At 44.6% G+C, this 19,399-nt stretch overlaps 1 protein-coding gene across 3 annotated transcripts in view; it reads left to right on the forward strand.

The window, feature by feature from the left end:
* Positions 1 to 426: 426 nt before the first annotated feature.
* Positions 427 to 19,399, forward strand: part of LOC117447105 (calmodulin-binding transcription activator 1-like) — a 53,085-nt gene continuing 34,112 nt past the window's right edge. For all 3 annotated transcript variants that reach the window (XM_034083711.2, XM_034083712.2, XM_034083713.2), the window contains exons 1-3: positions 427 to 510; positions 2,703 to 2,798; positions 8,226 to 8,329. In XM_034083711.2, coding sequence (XP_033939602.1) covers positions 486 to 510; positions 2,703 to 2,798; positions 8,226 to 8,329 — 225 coding nt within the window. In that variant the 5' untranslated portion in view covers positions 427 to 485. The remainder of the gene's footprint in view (positions 511 to 2,702; positions 2,799 to 8,225; positions 8,330 to 19,399) is intronic.

The following is a 19,399-nucleotide window of genomic DNA, read 5'->3' on the forward strand; positions in this document are numbered from 1 at the left end:
GTGTGTGTGTATGTGTGTGTGTGTGTGTGTGTGTGTGTGTGTGAGAGAGAGAGAGAGAGAGAGAGAAAACAGACGATGATGATGCTGTGGGAGGCTGTCAAGGTGTCCTCGAATATAGACGTCGTTCAGTGACGTGAGAGGGGAGAGAGAGCGAGGAAGAGTGCGCGTAACCGTAAGTGGTGGGGGCGGGACCATGTGGAACAAACGGAGGGATGGAGAGTTCAGCGAGTCACCATCACGGATCCCCGCTGTCAGTCCTCTCCCGTGCGGACCAATAGTCTTGCTGAACGCGGCAGGCTCGCCCCCCCCCCACCCCTTCTTCTCTGCCCCGCCCCCCTCCTTGAGCTGTCCTCTCTGTGCACGCGCGTGGTCCCCCCCCCACCCCCCACCACCACCTCCACCACCACTAGGTCGAGTCGAGGAGGAGGAGGAGGAGGAGGAAGAGGAGGAGGAGGAGGAGGGATGAGGCGCGCGGCGGAGGGGAAATGGCTGCCGAAAACAAGCCGGAAGGTAAGAGAGAAATAACGGGTTTTATTTGAGGTAGCAGAGTCCGGCTATTCGGGGTTCAGGCGAGGCAGTGCAGGGACGGAGGCATGGAGGAGGAGAGAGATAACAGCGGGGCTTTCCCTTTCTTCTAGCTCGTCCCGAAAACACGGACGCTGGTGCTGAACTAGCGGCTGTGTGGAGCTCGGTCAACCGACAGCAGATAAATAACGGGGGGAGAGTTGTCCCGTCGGTTGGCTGTGAGTGAGTCGGGATAGGGAACCGTTTCACCGTCCGACGCTCGCCAGCCTTTCCCCAGAGCAGCTGCTTTATGAGTGCTTTTCAAGCGTTTAGCATAAAAGGGATGTGGATGAGAGTGGTTCACGCTGAAGGAATTCAGATGCTTTCCGTGTGTGTGTGTGTGTGTGTGTGTGTGTGTGTGTGTGTGTGTGTGTGTGTGTGTGTGTGTGTGTGTGTGTGTGTGTGTATATATGTTGTGTGTCTCTGAAGGCATAAAATAGACCATTGAATCGCAGATTTCCTTGCCTGACATGCAAGCAACCTCACCGACCAGCTGTGCATTTATTTAGTCACTATCCAGTGTTGGCGTGTGTGTTTCTGTTTGTGTTCATTTGATGTGTGATCTGTGCCAAGGCAGTGAAGGTGAGAATCTGGCTGCATTTAGGGAGGGGGGGGGGGGGTGTTGTGAGCTGTGTGTGTGTGTGTGTGTGTGTGTGTGTGTGTGTGTGTGTGTGTGTGTGTGTGTGTGTGTGTGTGTGTGTGTGTGTGTGTGTGTGTGTGTGTGTGTGTGTGTGTGTGTGTGTGTGTGTGTGTGTGTGTGTGTGTGTGTGTGTGTGTGTGTGTGTGTGTGTGTGTGTCAGTTTTAGGTCATATCACGTAAGAATGTAGTTTACATTTTTAGTCCCCCTGCAAAACTCTCATGGGTCATTATTTTCACACACAGCCACCATTTCATTCAGACCCTCCTGACTGTTTTTCAGTCTTTCATTAATTATTTAAGGTGACCAAAACCACCATGGCAATGTCATCTCCACCTCGACTCTAATGACATCTCTGTTTCTTACCTGTGTGTTTGACATTTGTTTATAAACACCCCCTGGTTTCATCTGTTGTAAGCATTGTGTTTTGTGTCTTGGCTGTTCAAAGAAGATATCACACATCCTCAAAAAACACATCAGCTCACTGTGTTGTGGATGACACGCAGTTCTTCAATACCCTAACAGCTAAAATGACATAGCACTGAAGACAGTTTTATTATAGGACTATTCTTAAATTATTCCTCTGATCTCTTCCTCGGAAAAGTGATACAAAGTCACTTTTAACCTCTCTCCATTAGAGAGCAATGCTGAGCAGGATTTCTTTAAAGGGCAATTTTTGGATAACTTGAACTACACAAGGAGTGTTTAACATTTGAGAAGCACATATGCAGGTGTACAGCTCTTAAAAGTCAGACACATACAGAGAAGCGTGCAGGCAGGCAGGCAGGCAGGCAGGCAGGCAGGCAGGCAGGCAGGCAGAGTGCAGCCAGGGGCAACGGGAAGGCCGTGGGTTGAGAGTCCCATTGCGTGTAAAGACTCAAACTGTAGATGAGACAGATGGCCCATGGGTATCAGTAGGCACTGTACCACATATAAAACCATCCCCCTGCCCATACTGTAAATGCTAACACGCAAACCGTCTCACACATTCACCGTCTGAGGGTTTGCTGTCCGTTGCCCCCCTCTGTGTTATATGTAGAGACGGTGTAATAATTTACGAGGCTCAGCCGTGCTGAATGGAAGCCAAATGCATGGCAGGGCAGACAGCAGTACAGCTTCCCACCCCTGGCAGATGTGTGTGGCGCTGATCAGCAGAGTACACCAGTGGGCATGAGAACAACATCCTGAAAAACCATCTCCCTGTGTGCTGGTTGGTCTACTTTGTATCATAGCAACAGTGGTCAGGGAAACAGAGAAATGATGAGAGAGAAGAGAAACTAAAGCTTGGTACAAGTTAGTCACACACATGGAGGCAGTGCATCTACTGTGGCCAATCGATTAGGAGACACAATGGAGGCAAGTTAGTGGATCTGAAAATGGATCAGCCCACATGCATATCACTTGGAGTTTTGTTTCCAAGCTTCAGAGGAGACGGATGAGGACACCAAAGTCTACAGCGCCTCCTAAATGTGTTTTTCTCTCTTTCCCCCCTCTTTGTAGGATTGAAGAAGATAAGAAATCCAGAGCGAATGGTCAGGATTGCGGTTGGATACACCGGACACACCCCTCCCAAGAGTGACGACACTGACGCCAACAGTAAGAGACACACCAACCCGCTTCACACTCTTTTTGCGTGTGCGCGCATATTCGTCTGTAGCGCCGGGTGACTGGGAGCAAGTATGAAAGCCTTCTGGCAGAATGATGTGATGCAGGAATTGAGGTCTCCTTCTCATCTGCTCTGTAACAGATCACACTTACACTTACACACACACACACACACACACACACACACACACACACACACACACACACACACACACACACACACACACACACACACACACACACACACACACACACACACACACACACACACACACACACACACACACACACACACACACACACACACTCACACGTACACAAAACAAACACACACTGTGCCTCTGTGCCGAGACGTCATTCCAATTCAGCTCTGTTACACATTATGTTTATTCATGCATGCCAGTACAGTATTAACGGGCACACACACACACGCACGCACGCACGCACGCACGCACGCACACACACACACACACACACACACACACACACACACACACACACACACACACACACACACACACACACACACACACACACACACATACACACACACACACACACACACACACACACACACACACACACACACATACAGTACCGCACATAGCCACAGAGAAGGCAGGGCTTACTTTGGCTATCAGTAGTTTATTGTCATACCTAATCTGTACACATGGCATTATGTATCTATAATCCTCAATGGGCCTGGTTAAACTGAAAGTGAGATGGAGTGTGTAATCTGGGGTCGCAGCATGGGTGTGTGTGCATGTGACATCCTGGGCATGTGTGTGATAGCTGCGGTGTGTTCGACGGACTATAAAGGCAATGATTGCTTTGATTGGTTATTGATTTCTGAGGACATGACGCAGATAAATGTCTCTGCCTCATGTGCGTGCATGTGTGTGTGTGTGTGTGTGTGTGTGTGTGTGTGTGTATTAGGGGGACAAAAAACAACAAATGTGTGGAAAAGCGGACAGACATGCTACTTAGGGAGATTTTGTAAGTCAGGGGTTATGGATACAGAGAGGAAGCTATATGAAAACCACACACACCCCAACCCCCTTGTTCCTCTCAAGCGGAGCAGATGGCCCTATACCTGCAGCAGATCCTCGTGGTGTGTGAAAAGGGAAGACAGCAAACAAGACTGTCACAATATAGCAAATAAAGAATTGAGAGAAAATCTAAATAAAAACAATAGCATAGAACAGAGAGTTCTGTTTGGGATGGCTGTTTAATATGAGCCGAGACTTCCCGAGCCTATCCCTGTCTCCTATCTGTTCTCACGTCCCAGCTGGAGGATTACTGGAGGAAAAGTTTATCAGCAGAATGATAAAATTAGCATGCACGCCCATCTCTCTATCCCTCCCCCAACCCCCCCCCCCCTGCTCTCCCTCTTCCTCTCGTCTCTCCCTCCCTCTTCCTGCACTCTCACTCATCCCATGCTATGCTCCCCCCTTTTCTTCTCCCTCCTGCCCTTCCACCCTCCCACACCATCCCTCTATCTAGCTGCTGTGCAATGAGCCTTTCTTTCTGTCACATTAATTTCATCCCGAAAAGGGGGAAATGTGAAAATTTCCCCTGACGCCTCCTAATATCAGTAGGGGGAGAGTTAAGAGTTGCATTTGGAGCGTTTTTCTCTCTCTTTGCTGAGGAGAGTTTTATAATTAACTGACAGCCATCTCACAAGGGCATTGGCTTGTTTCTGTGTTAAATATGGAGATGACAGTTTTATTAGGTAAAATATTCATCAGTCGGAGGCCACTCTTCTGTGTGATTCCAGTCTAAATGATGGCATTTGATGGGAAACTAAAGCGATGTTTCACTTTGGTCGAACATTCTTCACTTTTTCGCACATATCTCTCTGTATGACTTAACGAGCCCGATTAGCATTCAGGCTTTGGACTCTTTTTACTAGATTAGTGAGTGATCTATGTACAGACAGAAATGTGTGGCTTACTGCCGAGGGACTCGCATGAAGCAATGCAGGTATTGAAACGCTTTTATTATTTCAAATATAAATGGGAGCAGCACTGAATTTACATATTTAAATGTATCTTCCCCGTGTCCCAGGATGCTTCATTTTCCAGGGTAGCCAGAAACAGAAGAGACGTTTTTGCCCCATGTCACACCACGGTATAGCTCCACTGAGAGCCATTCGGAACAGATGGAAAAGACGATTTGCGACAGTACCCAGGCTGAATTCTTTCAAACAGGGACGCATTTGCTGGTTCAGGATTGTTAGAAATACAAGATACAACCCTTTGGGGTGTAAAAGCTCATCAGCATTCGACAAATCTGCAAAGTTGGTCTTCCATTCCTCGTCAGCGGGGGAGTTAGTGCAAGGAAAGGTTAAGACGACGCCTGTGTCCATGAAGGTGTGCTTTGAAAGGGTTTGCGGTGCCAAGGTCACTGGTAAAAAAGGCCACTCTGGGACAATACTGTGATGTCTATTCTTTGATCGGCAGGCATCGTGTGTGTGTGTGTATGTGCCTGTTTGCATGTTTGAAAGCATGCGTGTGTGTGTGTGTGTGTGTGTGTGTGTGCGCCAGTGTTTATGTGTGTGCTATACGCATGTGCAACGGGCATGTTTGATGTGGTGGTTCTGGTACATTTCAAAGGCGAGGCTCTGATGAGAATTCTTCAGAACAGCAGGGGGAGGGGAGGGGGTTATAGCCAGGAGGGGTGGGGTTTAAACGCTGATTGGCATTCATAGCAGAGCGGCTGGAGTGCTGCTAAAAAAGAAATTAGGCTTTAACTAAGCTGCACCATTCAGCTGTTTAACTAAGCTGCTGCACCGTTCAGCTGTTTGAAATGTTGTCTTCTCAGGCCTTCTATTAATAAATGCATAATTGATTAGGGGGAGCATACGTGCCTGAACACACTTTCTACGGACACAAACACACACATGCTCAGACATCGATGAGCACACACACACACACCCCACTCCTGTCCTGTTCCCTCTTTGCGTCTTTGTGTTACCTTGTTCTATATCTTGTCCTTGCAAGATGCTTACTTTCTAAATCTCCCTCTTCTCTCTCTCTCTCTCTCTCTCTCTCTCTCTCTCCTCTCTCTCTCTCTCTCTCTCTCTCTCTCTCTCTCTCGCTCTCTCTCTCTCTCTCGCTCTCTCTCTCCTTAAGTTCCTTTTTTCTTCATTAACCGCCTCTCTCTGTCTCCCTCTCTGACCCTCCCAACCCACCTATCTCTCTTTTTCTCTTCGCTCTGTCGTGTGCCCTCAGGTAAAGTATAATTCCTATCTTCCCAGGGGAGTCATGAATGGACGCCCTCTACTCAAATGCTTATCAATAACCTTTGAGTGCTTGCTCTCTTTGACTTCTGAGCGGCACACCCGTTGGGCACTCACACACACACACACACACACACACACACACACACACACACACACACACACACACACACACACACACACACACACACACACACACACACACACACACACACACACACACACACACACACACACACACACACACACACACACACACACACACACACACACACACGCTGTGCGCTGGTGAAGTAGTACTTTCCTGAGGCGCAGAGGGATTTCTTTTTCCTCACCTGCAACTATTCAGTGTTTTGGAGACTCTCCGCGCCCCGCAGTGGGAGGAGAGGCGCAGTAGGAGCAGTTTGCTCTGACTATACAGCTTTGGTGGTAAAACGCACTTTCAATAATACAAATAATAATGATACCTTTATTTGTATAGCAGATACATTACATTATTACATTACATGTCACTTGTTAGACGCTTTTATCCAAAGCGACTTACATACATTCAGTACTGTGGGCAATCCCCACAGGAGCCATTTGGGGTGAAGTGTCTGGCCCAGGGACACAACGACATGCTGACTGCAGCGGGGTTTGAACTTGCTACCCCATGATTTGAAGTCCAGCTTGAAAGTGCTTCACAGTAACAGAACTCAGAGGCAAAAACTGACTGCCAAAAAACAGATCAGAATAGAAGTTCATACAAAATAAATCAAAGATCCTTAAAGGTCTCGCTAAAATTCCACAAACTCATATTATTCATGTTTTGCTGTTCAGTAAGTTGTACCAGTTATCACATTGCATAACACTGACACATTTTCTTTTAATTAACACCAGGTTATTTGTGTCATTGTCAACACCAATTTGTAATTGCGTAACAGCTTCCTTGAACGGCTGGACTCTGTGGTGTTCAGACTGTTACACACAGAAGTCAAAGGTGCATTTACGTCGGGCTGTGTTCAGCTGGGTTGTGTGCTCCAGTGAGTATTTACAGCAGCAGGACGGTGTTTGTAGGATTCACTTAAAATAAGCTGCTGTACCTATGTTCATGGTAATGAAGAAACAAGTCACCCAGTGCGACGGTATAGCGCACTGATGTGAACACTAACTGTTTTGGGACAACAATAGAGTTTTATGAGAGAGGAATACACTGTATTAGTCTCTGGCTACAAAGGGGAAACATTTTGGTCTTTTTTATGGGATTTTCTGGAAATATTTACTTATTTATTTCAGGTAATAATGCAGACCGAGTAAAGGTAACCAACTTACATTATTATGGTAATGTGTAGCGTTAGGATCAATGTTTTATTGGCACGGAAAGCATGAAGCTCCCAGAAATGCCATTAAAGTGTGTCTACAAATATGATCTAATCCTTAGCCTCCTGTGGAAACATGTTGGCTCTTGTATATTTGTTGTGATGATGCTCCAGCTCCTGTAAAGAGAGATACGTGTCCTCTCAGGAAACTAGTCTTGAGTCTCTACTCCCAGTACCAAACGTTCTGGGTAACACTGTGGGGAGAGCCTGGCTTTGAAAGGGGATACAAGCTGCCCATGTGATTGGCCCAGATGCACTGATAATGTATGATAATGGCTTCTTCCTAATCCCAGTCTCCGTCCAGGTGGGCCACAGGTGCGCTGTGCCACTCCACCTGCCATCCACAAATACATGCACTGTCGCCCCCTCTGCGCACCGCACACTTAATTATTGTTTGTACTCTGAAGAGCCCAAGTGTCAACCCTACCTCTCTAATAGGACTGTGAATAACACAGACATGAGTACGAAATACATCCTGTTCCTGCTTTGGAAATAACATACTTAGTGACATCTTTTCAACAATTCTCAGCTGTATTTTTGATGAATGAATCCCAGCAAGTTATCACAAATCAAGTGGATTGAGCGTGTGTCCTTCATGGGCATGAACTAATCTTTGTGCAAATACACTTGCCTAAGGTCAGCCATTAGACTGTGACACGACAGAAGTGTTATGGTTTTATTCATCCGGATTCCAGACATGCTGTTTCTTTGTATTGGTATTCTCCTCACACAATGCCTCTGTGTCTGATGAGAAATTCCTCTCCTCTTCCCACTCATCCCTCATTTATCTTCCTTTATCGTCACCCCCTTCTGCTGCAGATGAGCCCGGCCAGTTGAAGATCTACCTTCCGAAGAAGCTGCTGGAGTGTCTGCCCAAATGTTCCTCTCTGCCCAAGGAGCGCCATCGCTGGAACACCAACGAGGTGAGACTTAGACACACTGGAGAGGGACATATCTGTGACAAGGAGATGAACTCACTGCTGGTGACTCATCTCGAGTCACAACGAGAGGTGAAGAGGAGGTAAACAAACACAATGGCAGCTTTTCATTATGGGACCCTACAACTGTGACACGAGGAAATAAAAAACAGCAACCTGTGCTGACTGCAAGAAAATCCCACTGACTATACTTTCCATTTGGTGTGTTGCTGTCTGTTCCACTTTGTAACCCAAACAGCCCTGGGTTCAGGCGTAGAAATCGGGTACTGCTGGGTCTGAAACTATACACGGCTTAGAGGCTTAGGAATGAGAAAGGAGGCGGCAGATTGAGTGTTTCCACTTCGGAGTGGCACCGGGTTCAAAAACCCCTATGGTCAGGAGCATATATATTGCAATCTGAGCCTAACATTGTTGCTATGCAACCATAGAAAGCTGTTAGATTTGTGGCACAGTTTTGCTCATAGTTGCTTTTTTTGCTGCTTTTTGATGTGTGAAAATGATGCTCTAGTTACATTGTGTAATGTCGTCCTACAAAACAAAAAATAGAGGGGGAAAATGAAAAGTGAGGATTAAACAACAGAAGCAGTGACCAGGCACCCGGAGGAGTTTATCATAAAAGCGAACGTTAAGTAACTTAAGGGCCTTTTGCACTTCACTATATTTAATGTTATCGCATTTCAGAAGTTTTAGTATGCTTTGACTGTTGTTGATTTCAAACAAACCACTCATTAATAAAGAGTCTGCTCTGGGCCCAAATTACCATCTATTTGCAGCATGAACAATAGATAACTTAAACTGTGCTGCTGGCCAAGAGGTTCAGTGTAAAATGAAGACAAATTAGTTTGGGACTAGTCTTTACTCATGGCCAAAGATAACCCCGAGCAAAACATTTGGGGTGTGAAAAGCCTTCACACGTTGTTCCAGACTTACGCTGTTAGCTTAGGGAAGTGTTTGATGGGTGCAAATGGATGCAGGCATTTATCGTCAACAGCTCCTTGTTTATGCATCGCACAGCTCACCACTGGTGGTTAGCTCCATCCATTGTGATGTTGTTGGCCTCTGCTGAGACATTTTCTCCATGTGCAGGCTGTGCACTCCATTATGGATGTGTGTTTGTGTTATTGATTACCAAGTCCAGCATTATTATGCAATGCAAAGCTGATTTGGCCTGTGGTTTTTCTCTCAGGAAAGTCATTACATTTGCATGCAATCCATCTCAATGAAGGTCATACTGGGAGTTAAGCACGGCGCCTACTGAAGAGTGAACAGGCAGTGTGTGTGTGTGTGTGTGTGTGAGTGAGTGAATGTGTGTGTGTGTGTGTGTGTGTGCGTGCGTGTGTGTGTGTGTGTGTGTGTGTGTGTGTGTGTGTGTGTGTGTGTGTGTGTGTGTGTGTGTGTGTGTGTGTGTGTGTGTGTGTGTGTGTGTGTGGTTCAGAACAACGTGACCGCTGCCGGTTAGGGACTCTCACACATCAACCGAACCAAGAGCAATTGTGCAGAAGGCGCGGGGACTAGACCAACAAAGGCCTTGTTGCTGCCACCTCTCGTGCCCTCTGCCTCCCTCCATCTGTCTCCCTTGCAACTCACCATCTCGTCCCCTCTATCTTTATCTTTCATTGCCTCTCCTCCCCCCTCTGTCTCTCCTTCTCCCTCTCCACGTTGCTCTCTCTCTCTCTCTCTCTGATGAGGAGGTACAGGCTCAGTTCAGAGGGAGGTTGGGTGTCCCTCAGCGGATTCCTTCAAAGCTCCTCTTCCACCCAGGCATAAAGTTAGCTGCATACTTAAACACTCCATTGTGTCTGCTGCTCCTCTAGCTGGATGCTTTCCCAGGGAGAACCGTGTGTATGCTCGCTGTGCGTCTCGCGCATGTATGTTGTTCAGTCTGTGCTTGTTGGTGTCGGATGGGGATATGCAAAGATCCATATCATTTTTAAGCTGCTGCAACAAAAGAATTGATTTTTTCCCCCTGTTGATTTCCATCTGTCTGTGATGCAGACATTGCAAGGCGCATAGTTTTCATCAGCAGCATATATTGAGGACTAAAATCATTGTTGGTCATCACATTTCAGACACCACGTGTTGGTAGTTCCACAGCGGATTCTGGCCAACACAATTTTATATGTCGGATTTCCAGACAAATCGGCCAACAGCTGTCGCGTCAGCTGTCAAATTTGAAGCTTTCAATTTATTTATGCAGTCGCGTCCTCTCAATGTGTGTGTGTTTGTTTGTGTTCAAATATAATATCGTTCTGGTCTAGATGTTGCTCATGAAATGTGGGAATGTGTTATCAGCAAATGGTGTGTTGAAAACGCTGTAATTATTCGGTGTGTAGACACACTTCTGTGTCGCTGTTTGGGCGTGCGTGTGGTACATTGGTGCCACTGTGGGTTTCCATGTAATTCATCATTTCCATACGCGTAAGGAAATCTAAAACCGGTATTGTGTTTCCTCGTCCTCACTGCTGTCTGCATGCAACATTAGGATTATCCTTAGTGTGGGAGAGAGAGTGTGAAAGATAAACAGATTACAGTTCTGTGTTTGGATGCCTCTGATTAAGTCTGACCCATCCTTACAAGTCTTCATCTGATATGTCCTTATTTTCACCTTTTTCTTGGCATGCATATGTCTCAACTGTGTGTGAGAATCTCTGTGTGTGCGTTCGCGCACGTGTGCGTTCATTTGTTTTCTTGCCCGTGTGCGCGACTGCATATGATCCTCTGATCTCTGTTTTGTCCCGCATGGCTCCCCCCGACACCTTGGCCTCCCACGAGCACTGAGCTGTGACCCCATACATTTTTTTACCCCATCTACTTATCTTCCTCCTCTCTGTCCTTTCCTCTCTTCCTTTCCTCTCTTCCTCCCTCTCTCTCTCTCTTTTGTGTATCTACTGATGTGTGAAATTATTCTGGGATGGAGGGATGGATTCCTCCCTGAAGGGCTGAGCGGAGGCGTGAGCCTTTTGTTCAATAATAGATTGGGGGTGTATGTGTATCTGTCCATCGTAATAGACTATAGACTAGTTTTAGATAACAAAACCACACTGAGGTGGACAGGCTGCCGCTTGAGTCTTTTCCACCCACCCATCGGGAAAGACAGAAATAAGGAGGCTATCAAACTTTTTCAAATGAAGACAAAGGCAAACTTTGGAGTCTGGTCCTGCGTCTCAAACTCATGAAAATATATGAGTACCCTTGTGGGGAACCTCGACATCCTGACTTATATTATAAGAATCCAGCCTGAGTGGATTACTGAAGAAAAAAAAGCTTAAAATGTAAACTATGAAACGTGAACTCGCACACTGTGCGACTGTGCACCGCATTCTAAAGGCTTCTACTTTAGAGCAGCTCCCCCACTATGTTTCAAATGATGCAACTGTCAAACGGGTCGGCACAGACTTCAGTACATCACACAGGCGACAGCCGTCTGTGCCACGATGCCTCTGCATGTGAGACTGCTCCACATGTCGCTCCACTGTACGGGTGCAGAAGGCAAGCGTTAGAAGATGGCATTATTCTGGTATTAATGCTATGAAATAGCACGATGTGAAACATGCAGGGTTTTATTGTAGCACTCCACTCTCGTCATGCAGTGTTTGCTGTGAACGGAGCTAGTTGACAGTTCACACACGCTCATGTCGGTCTGTGCCGCCGCATGACACTAACATGATTGCAGGAATGAAAAGCAGATCAAAAAGATATACATTTTTAGACCACTGCCCATCTGCCTTATGTGTGTGTGCATCAAGGGTAGGTGTTGCCATGGTAACAGATTGGGTGTGTGCGTGCGTGTTCCCGTTAATAGTATGATCGATGTTGCATGTTTGACACTAACGCTGTTCATGATTGTTCGGTACATCGAAGGTGAAAAGAGAGTTTTCACATCATCTGCTTGCGATGCCAAACATGTACAAAATAAAAATTGGTGAAGGACAAATCAAATCAAAGTTTATTTATAAAGCGCATTTAAAAGCGATTTTTGGTCGGGCCAAAGTGCTGTACATGTAATAAATACTACAATCACATAAAAACACATTACTACAATCACAATAAAAGACAATAAATTACAACAGATATATAAAAAACACAGGAAAAGTCAGGAGTCGCTCCGCTCTGACTAAAAAGCTCCTCGTCTCAGGTAAAAGAAAACATGTCAAGAAAGCACTCGCACTCACCTGTGCGTGCTGAGGTGCCTCGGCTCCACTGCCCAGCCCAAACAACGCTCTGTGTGCATCTGTGAGTGTTCCTGAGTGTGTGCGCATGTTTCATTTATTATTCATGTCATTATTGTTGTTTGTGAGCCATTAAATAGATACATTGGATTAAAAATGCATGCATTTTATTACTAAATTTTTTTTTCATACAGATATTTCCTAATTGTTCTCCCTGTAGAACATGAGGCAGGAGAAATGTCTGCGAAAAGTTACACAGGAGGGGCGCCGTTAAATGTCAGCCCCCAGACTGTGAACACATACTATGGATCCATTTATGGGACCCCGGAGTGATAGAGTTAGCAGACAGCCAGTTCCAGGCCTCAGTGCTCAATTTATACTGTGGCGAAGGGTGCCCTTGATTTATGAGTTTGATGTGTGAATTGCTAATGTCCAGCTCACACTGGCATGGGGCCGGGAGAGGCTGACACTCTCCATTTTGTCTGCTGTGTCAGAACAAAGACAAAAGTAGCACGCCTTTGAAAACTTACCACAAGTTTCCATTTTAAAATAAAATGGGTGTGCCTGCCGCTCATGCACTTGTTAGATAACATGTTCGCGAGAGACTTGGTGTATCCGTGTCAGTGTGTGTGTGTGTGTGTGTGTGTGTGTGTGTGTGTGTGTGTGTGTGTGTGTGTGTGTGTGTGTGTGTGTGTCAGAGCTTGCCGATGGCTCTAACCTCTCCAGTTGACATTGAGGTCTGTGCTGTTGCCGTTTACCAGAGTAAAGCGCGGTTTAATGAGGGGGCAAAGAAGCCAACACTCACACGAGTTTACACACGCATTCACACATGTTTCTGTTGTACACACACACACACACACACACACACACACACACACACACACACACACACACACACACACACACACACACACACACACACACACACACACACACACACACACACACACACACACACACACACACACACACACACACACACACACACACACACACACACACACACACACAAAAGGGGTCTTACGCAGCTCCTTGTGTTTGATTCCTATTCTTTTATTTTTAATCATTCCTCTGTCTTTTGGGTTGAGAGATATTTTATGTTTGGAGAGCGCCAAGTTATAATCACTAATTAGTCCTGCAGGCTCTCTTTCTCCCTCCCTCCCTCTCTTTTTCTCCTCCTCTCTCTCTCTCTCTCTCTCTCTCTCTCTCTCTTTCTGAGCCAAGCATACCCCAATTAACACCCAATGTCATTTTGTGTCTGTTGTGACTTCCATTTCCGCTCGAACTCCAGACCTCCATACCGTCCCCCTGACCAAACTGTGCAATATGAAGCCAATGTGCAGCAATGCAAATAATTCATTTTCATGAATGCAATTTCCATGTGGAAACATGTCATTATCCAGCGAGCTTTTCATTTGCAAATGGGGCTATATATGGTAAATTGGACATGTGCGTAGATGCCTCACAGATTGTCGGGGGTGAGTTTTTCAGCTGGTTTCGGTCATGCAGATGTTTCACCATGCTCAAGTTCACAAAGGGCTGAGATTAACCCGGGTTTACACGTCCAGCCAGGGAGAGCCAGGTGTCTGTGTTGCCTCTCCTGTCCTCTCCTCTCTCCCCTCTCCTCCTACACAACTGGAAGTCCCACATTTTCATCCTGTTCTATTTTCACCGAGCCGCACAGACCCACTATTTATCTTGCCTACTATAATTTGACACAAAATATTGTTAACTGGAGACACAGAAATATATTAAACAGTGGGAATGTGTGACTGTGAGTGTTGCGGTGCTTTGTATGTGCCTCAGCCTGTTTGAGTGTGTGTGTGTGTGTGTGTGTGTGTGTGTGTGTGTGTGTGTGTGTGTGTGTGTGTGTGTGTGTGTGTGTGTGTGTGTGTGTGTGTATTTGTGTTCTAACTTCCAAACCTAACCGAAACTAACTGAATGACCAGCAGTGTCTGCTGTAATAAGAAGCCAGGCTGAGCAGTGAAGACAATACTTTTTGTATCCTTAAATGTCCCCACATAAAACCTCTGTAATATCGGAGTCCTGTGTAAATTAGATTTAATTCATTGGAGACGGATAAAGCATTACAATGTGTACGTGTGCGCATGTGCACACACACATCTTTGTACTTATTCTTTGAGGTAGTGTATGTGTAGAGCTACATAACTTTATAACTTATTTAACTTTTATAACTTTGTACTCCTCTGGCTTTGCGAGGAGTCAAGTATATTTTACAGTAGCACAAGGCAATGTTGCATGTTTACATCCCAGATTAACAGTGAGATGTCAACAACACTTCAGGCTGTAAATCAAGCCCCACAGGGGCCAGAGCCCTATTGGTTTTGATGAAGTTTTCTTGACATCTCCATTTTCTGACTTAATAATATCTGCAGCTTAGAGACTTGTAAAAATGATATGCCTCTCTAAGGATTTCAGAAAATATTGCACATTTCATACTCAGCACTTTTCTTTTATGAAGGTTTCAGTCAAACATTTTGCTATTTTTCATTTTGAAGATGCTTGATGACAAAACTATGATACATTCCTATATTTGTACTATTGTTCAATTCCGGCTGTGTATTTATAAGGACTTAAGGTCTTACACACAGGTAGCACAACTTTGATGCAAGTTTTGAACAATTAGGCAACAAAATCGTGCAATTATTTTTTCTTTCTTGTGCATCATTGTGTATTTCAAATCTCTCTCTACTCAGACCAACGTTTATGAAAATGTCAGCCCGACAACTAAACTGTAAGCACCCTAACATATGTATCTGTAACTTGAGCATTGTAGCCTGAACATGAATTCAGTGTGCATTTTGCTGGTTTCATTTCAGCATTTCAGCATTTATCTATTTTACATTTCACGTGTTTTCTTTCCTTTTTGCTGTTGCTTGCATAATGTTGTTTTAGTCTCTACAGAGTTTGTACACATTGCACTCTGAAAAGGAATATAAATATTATGGCTCTCTTATTTTTGTTAGAAAAAATAATTGTATATGCTTGAAGTTCTAAAAACCATACAATTGCACAGATATTTGTGATGTAATCTACCCGTGGGTTTCGTCTTTGAAATTCACCCCGCAGCATTATTAGCAGCATGGCTAATCCAGACATTTAAGACGGTCAAACATTTTAACAAGACACAAAAAGGAAGTTGGATTTGTGCAAAAGTATTAATTTATTTCTAAAGCGATCAAACTTCACAGACATATTGGCAAAGGGGCAACAAAAGTGTCTCGAACTACATTAGTTTGTGTTCCATAAAGTTGCTGTGAGGTCAAATGCTTGGTTGTGTTGCTATGGCACGTATCCGAGTACATCGGCTTCAACCCACTAATGGCTACTTGCAGGCTGCGGCTTTATTTTTAATTAAAACTGGTAAGATTATGTGGTCCTTTAGTTGCAAAATCATAGTTATTTGTTGTTGAGCAAAAAACAATAATGTCAGCTTCCCTTGCTATTTCAAACCACTTTGATTCCTCTTCCCTTATTATCAATGCACTCTGTACATTTGATGTGTATATCGGGAGCAGTAGGATTTGAATATTTAGCAGTAAACGTGGAGTATAAAGCACAGGGTTTGTTAATGTGTAACATTAGCATCTCAAGGTAAATCTGTTAATCTCTGTGTTTCCTCATTAATGAGTTGAGAATTCATATTATCATGCAGATCTCCTGCCGTGCTTATTGCACACGTGAGCAGTGTTTATCAACCGCTATTTGGCCTCATGGAGTTTCACCATTACAAACTTTCATTTTGAAGCAGCGATGCTTATATTCACATGTATTTATATCTGGATGTAGGTGTATGAAATGTTCCTAGGACATAATGATCATTGAAAGTGCATCCCATCTGCCTTTCAAACGTTAACAACATGGTTAAAAGCCAGACTTGCCTTAACATTTATTCAAAATGCCTCAAACCTCATTCTGTAATTACACTATAATGCAGGTCAAATGTGCATGGGCATGTATGCACAATTTTAACTTTGCCCATTTGTTGTATCTTTATATTTGACTAAATTGGATCCCCCATGTCTCACAGATCAGTTTATTACAAGAACTTTGCAATAGGAGTAAATTGCTCCGCCACAAAGCGCATAGCGAGAGAACTGTGGGTCTCACGATGCTGCGGCTATCGCTTTCCACTAACATTATCCTGGAAATGTACACATTCACGAGATTTACCCTGGGACATGTGTACATGTACTGGTAAATATACCTTTACCCCGCATTTACCGTAATAGAAATAGGGTGAAACACTGTGCAGTTTCTGTGTGTGTGTGTGTGTGTGTGTGTGTGTGTGTGTGTGTGTGTGTGTGTGTGTGTGTGTGTGTGTGTGTTGCATTCCGCTCTGGAGACCACAGTGTGTGTCCAGTGTTTCTCCTCTCAAACTGCATTGCTCTCCAGCAGCCTCACGTCTCCTTGTCTCTTTCCTCTAGTTCTTCCTCCCTCCTGCTGATGTATGGAATGTCTACTCTCATATGGAGTGGGTTTGTAAAAGTCACAGTAATCAAATTTCACTGATTCCTGGAGGATTAAACAAGGTGGCATTTATGTGAGTGTGTGTGTTCGTTCTCCGTGCATACACAATATCAGCAGTGTGTGTACTAAGTTGTGTATCGTAATGCGGCTGCGTCATTAGTCTATCGGCTGTAATATATCATCCATCATCTTGTAGTCAGAGGAGGGAACTAGATAAGGGACACTGATAATGCATTTGCATACTGACAGTGCATCTATTTAATTGTTTGAATGTACAGTATGAAGTGGGGGGGATAAAGATCTTATATGAAATGGAGCATCTACATTTTTTGAGCCAAGTGCCAGAGAATAGTGTTTGTTTCACGCCTTTGGGTGTGCAGTACATGTATGCATTTACTTTCATCTGTAAAGCACTTTGAATCGCCACGTGCTGAAAAGTGCTATATAAATCAAATTGCCTTGCCAGTAAAGGTTTTACATTACATTCCTGTCGAACTCCTCTGTAATGCAAACATGTGGTTGTCACTCAGTGGCAGCTCCTCTCTCCAGCACACAGGGGAAACATGGCAGCAGCGAGTTCTCCCAGCCAGGAGTGAGTATATAGTGTTAAGCCTAACTGCATAACTGCCTCTTGTTGGCAGCACGTGTTCCTGGCAGTGTGTTAGCATATGTAGCTTGCCAGCTCGCAAGTCCTAGCATTGTCCAATACAGAACGTCAGCCTCACTTCCTCAGTGTACGCTCTGTAGGTGTCATTGCATGTAGGAAGTAGAAAGTCACAGTCCATTACAGTTCATATGAGGTGGAAAGTTAGCAGAGCAGCCCCGCCGGCAGTGACTGATGCCTGTCTCCTCCTCAATCTCTAAAAGTGCATTAAATTAGAGCGATTATTAAATGTCTTCACGAGAACAATGTACATTTAATGGATGAAAACAAACCACATGTAATCAAACTAAATGCATCCCAAAGGTTATGATAGTTTCCATAGGCAACAATAATACGAATGGAAACGGCTGCTGTGAAGCCTAAACAGCTGCGTATGTTTCTCATCTCCCGTTGTTATTTATTTAATATGTAACTTACATTATATGGAAGTTTAAAGATAGCTTATACACCTTAAGCGCCCACTGCATGAGTCACAGTGCTTGAAGAGATGACTCCGGGCTCTACCTTATGCAGTGCTTCACCACTGTAAATATACTGTAGGCACAGTGAAGAGGAGCCCCTTTGGATGAGTTGATACAGTAAACCCTACACTTATAACGTATTAATGGCATAGAATACGATCATCAGAAAGTATCCCTTATAGCATCTCATGTATTCTGTTAGTAATGTATAAGTGCAGCCCGTCCTTGACGCAGTGAGCTTCAGTCAAGTAGAGGGGGGATTTTAAGATGGATCCGTCCACATCAAGCTGAATTCAAAACGAAACCAATACATACTTTATTTTTTACCACAAGATGTAATAAAGGAGTTCCAGGCACTGCTAGCATTGGGCTGACTCCTGATTCGTGGTTACAGCATGTTCAAGTCAACAAGTAAACCATTCCTGGGATTCGAAAAATAATGTATGTAGCCAGACAGAAAGAAAAAGCGTGTATCAAGTGCAGTAGCAGTTCAAGTGTATTCTGTGGAGAATAGATTCCATATATTTCTTTCTGATGCTTGTGGTGCTGTTTAATTGTGTGTAATCAATGGCTTGGCTCATTATTTTGGAAGCTTTCAAAAAGAAAAACGTATTTATGAGCAGCAGGTGCAGAAGACTCAGTCACTGCCTGACTCCCTGAAGCTCAAGCTGGCAATCATCAGACTTGGGAATGCATTTGGGACTACTTTATGAAACCATGTGAAAGGTATATCACATTTTGCAATACCCTGAAAGAGTGAGTGCATGGCCCATAATAACAGTCGACTCAGTCTACAGCCCAGGGCTTGGTCCGAGGCGGAGACAGATCAAACTGCACAGCATCGGCAGCCAGTCACCGCGGCGGGGTTGATAACCTTTAATGTTGACTTTTGCTTATGATTGTTTAACTCGACCTGCCCGTCTCCCGGTAAGAAGCCTCCGGGTCTGATGGGAGTGGGAAAAGATAAACCCGGCATTGCAGACAATTTGTACATTTGTAAATTGACTTGTTTGTTTTTGAGGCTTGAGGAGATTTAAATATGCATGACTTCAACATGGGTGGCTCCAAGTCTTTTCCAAAACAACAAAACAAATGACATGAAATCTTTATTTGGCGGAGACAAACAGAATTCTGGATTGATTTTTTTTTTCTTCCGAGAGAGAGGACTCCACGTGAGTTCCAGCAGTTAACTACATCTGTTTGTTTCTTCTGAAATGGAGCTGTGGCGATATTTACTGAGAGCGCACACGCATACCGAACAGGTGCTTAG

This window comes from Pseudochaenichthys georgianus, chromosome 5 (assembly GCF_902827115.2).
Source record: "Pseudochaenichthys georgianus chromosome 5, fPseGeo1.2, whole genome shotgun sequence".
Lineage (NCBI taxonomy): Eukaryota > Metazoa > Chordata > Actinopteri > Perciformes > Channichthyidae > Pseudochaenichthys > Pseudochaenichthys georgianus.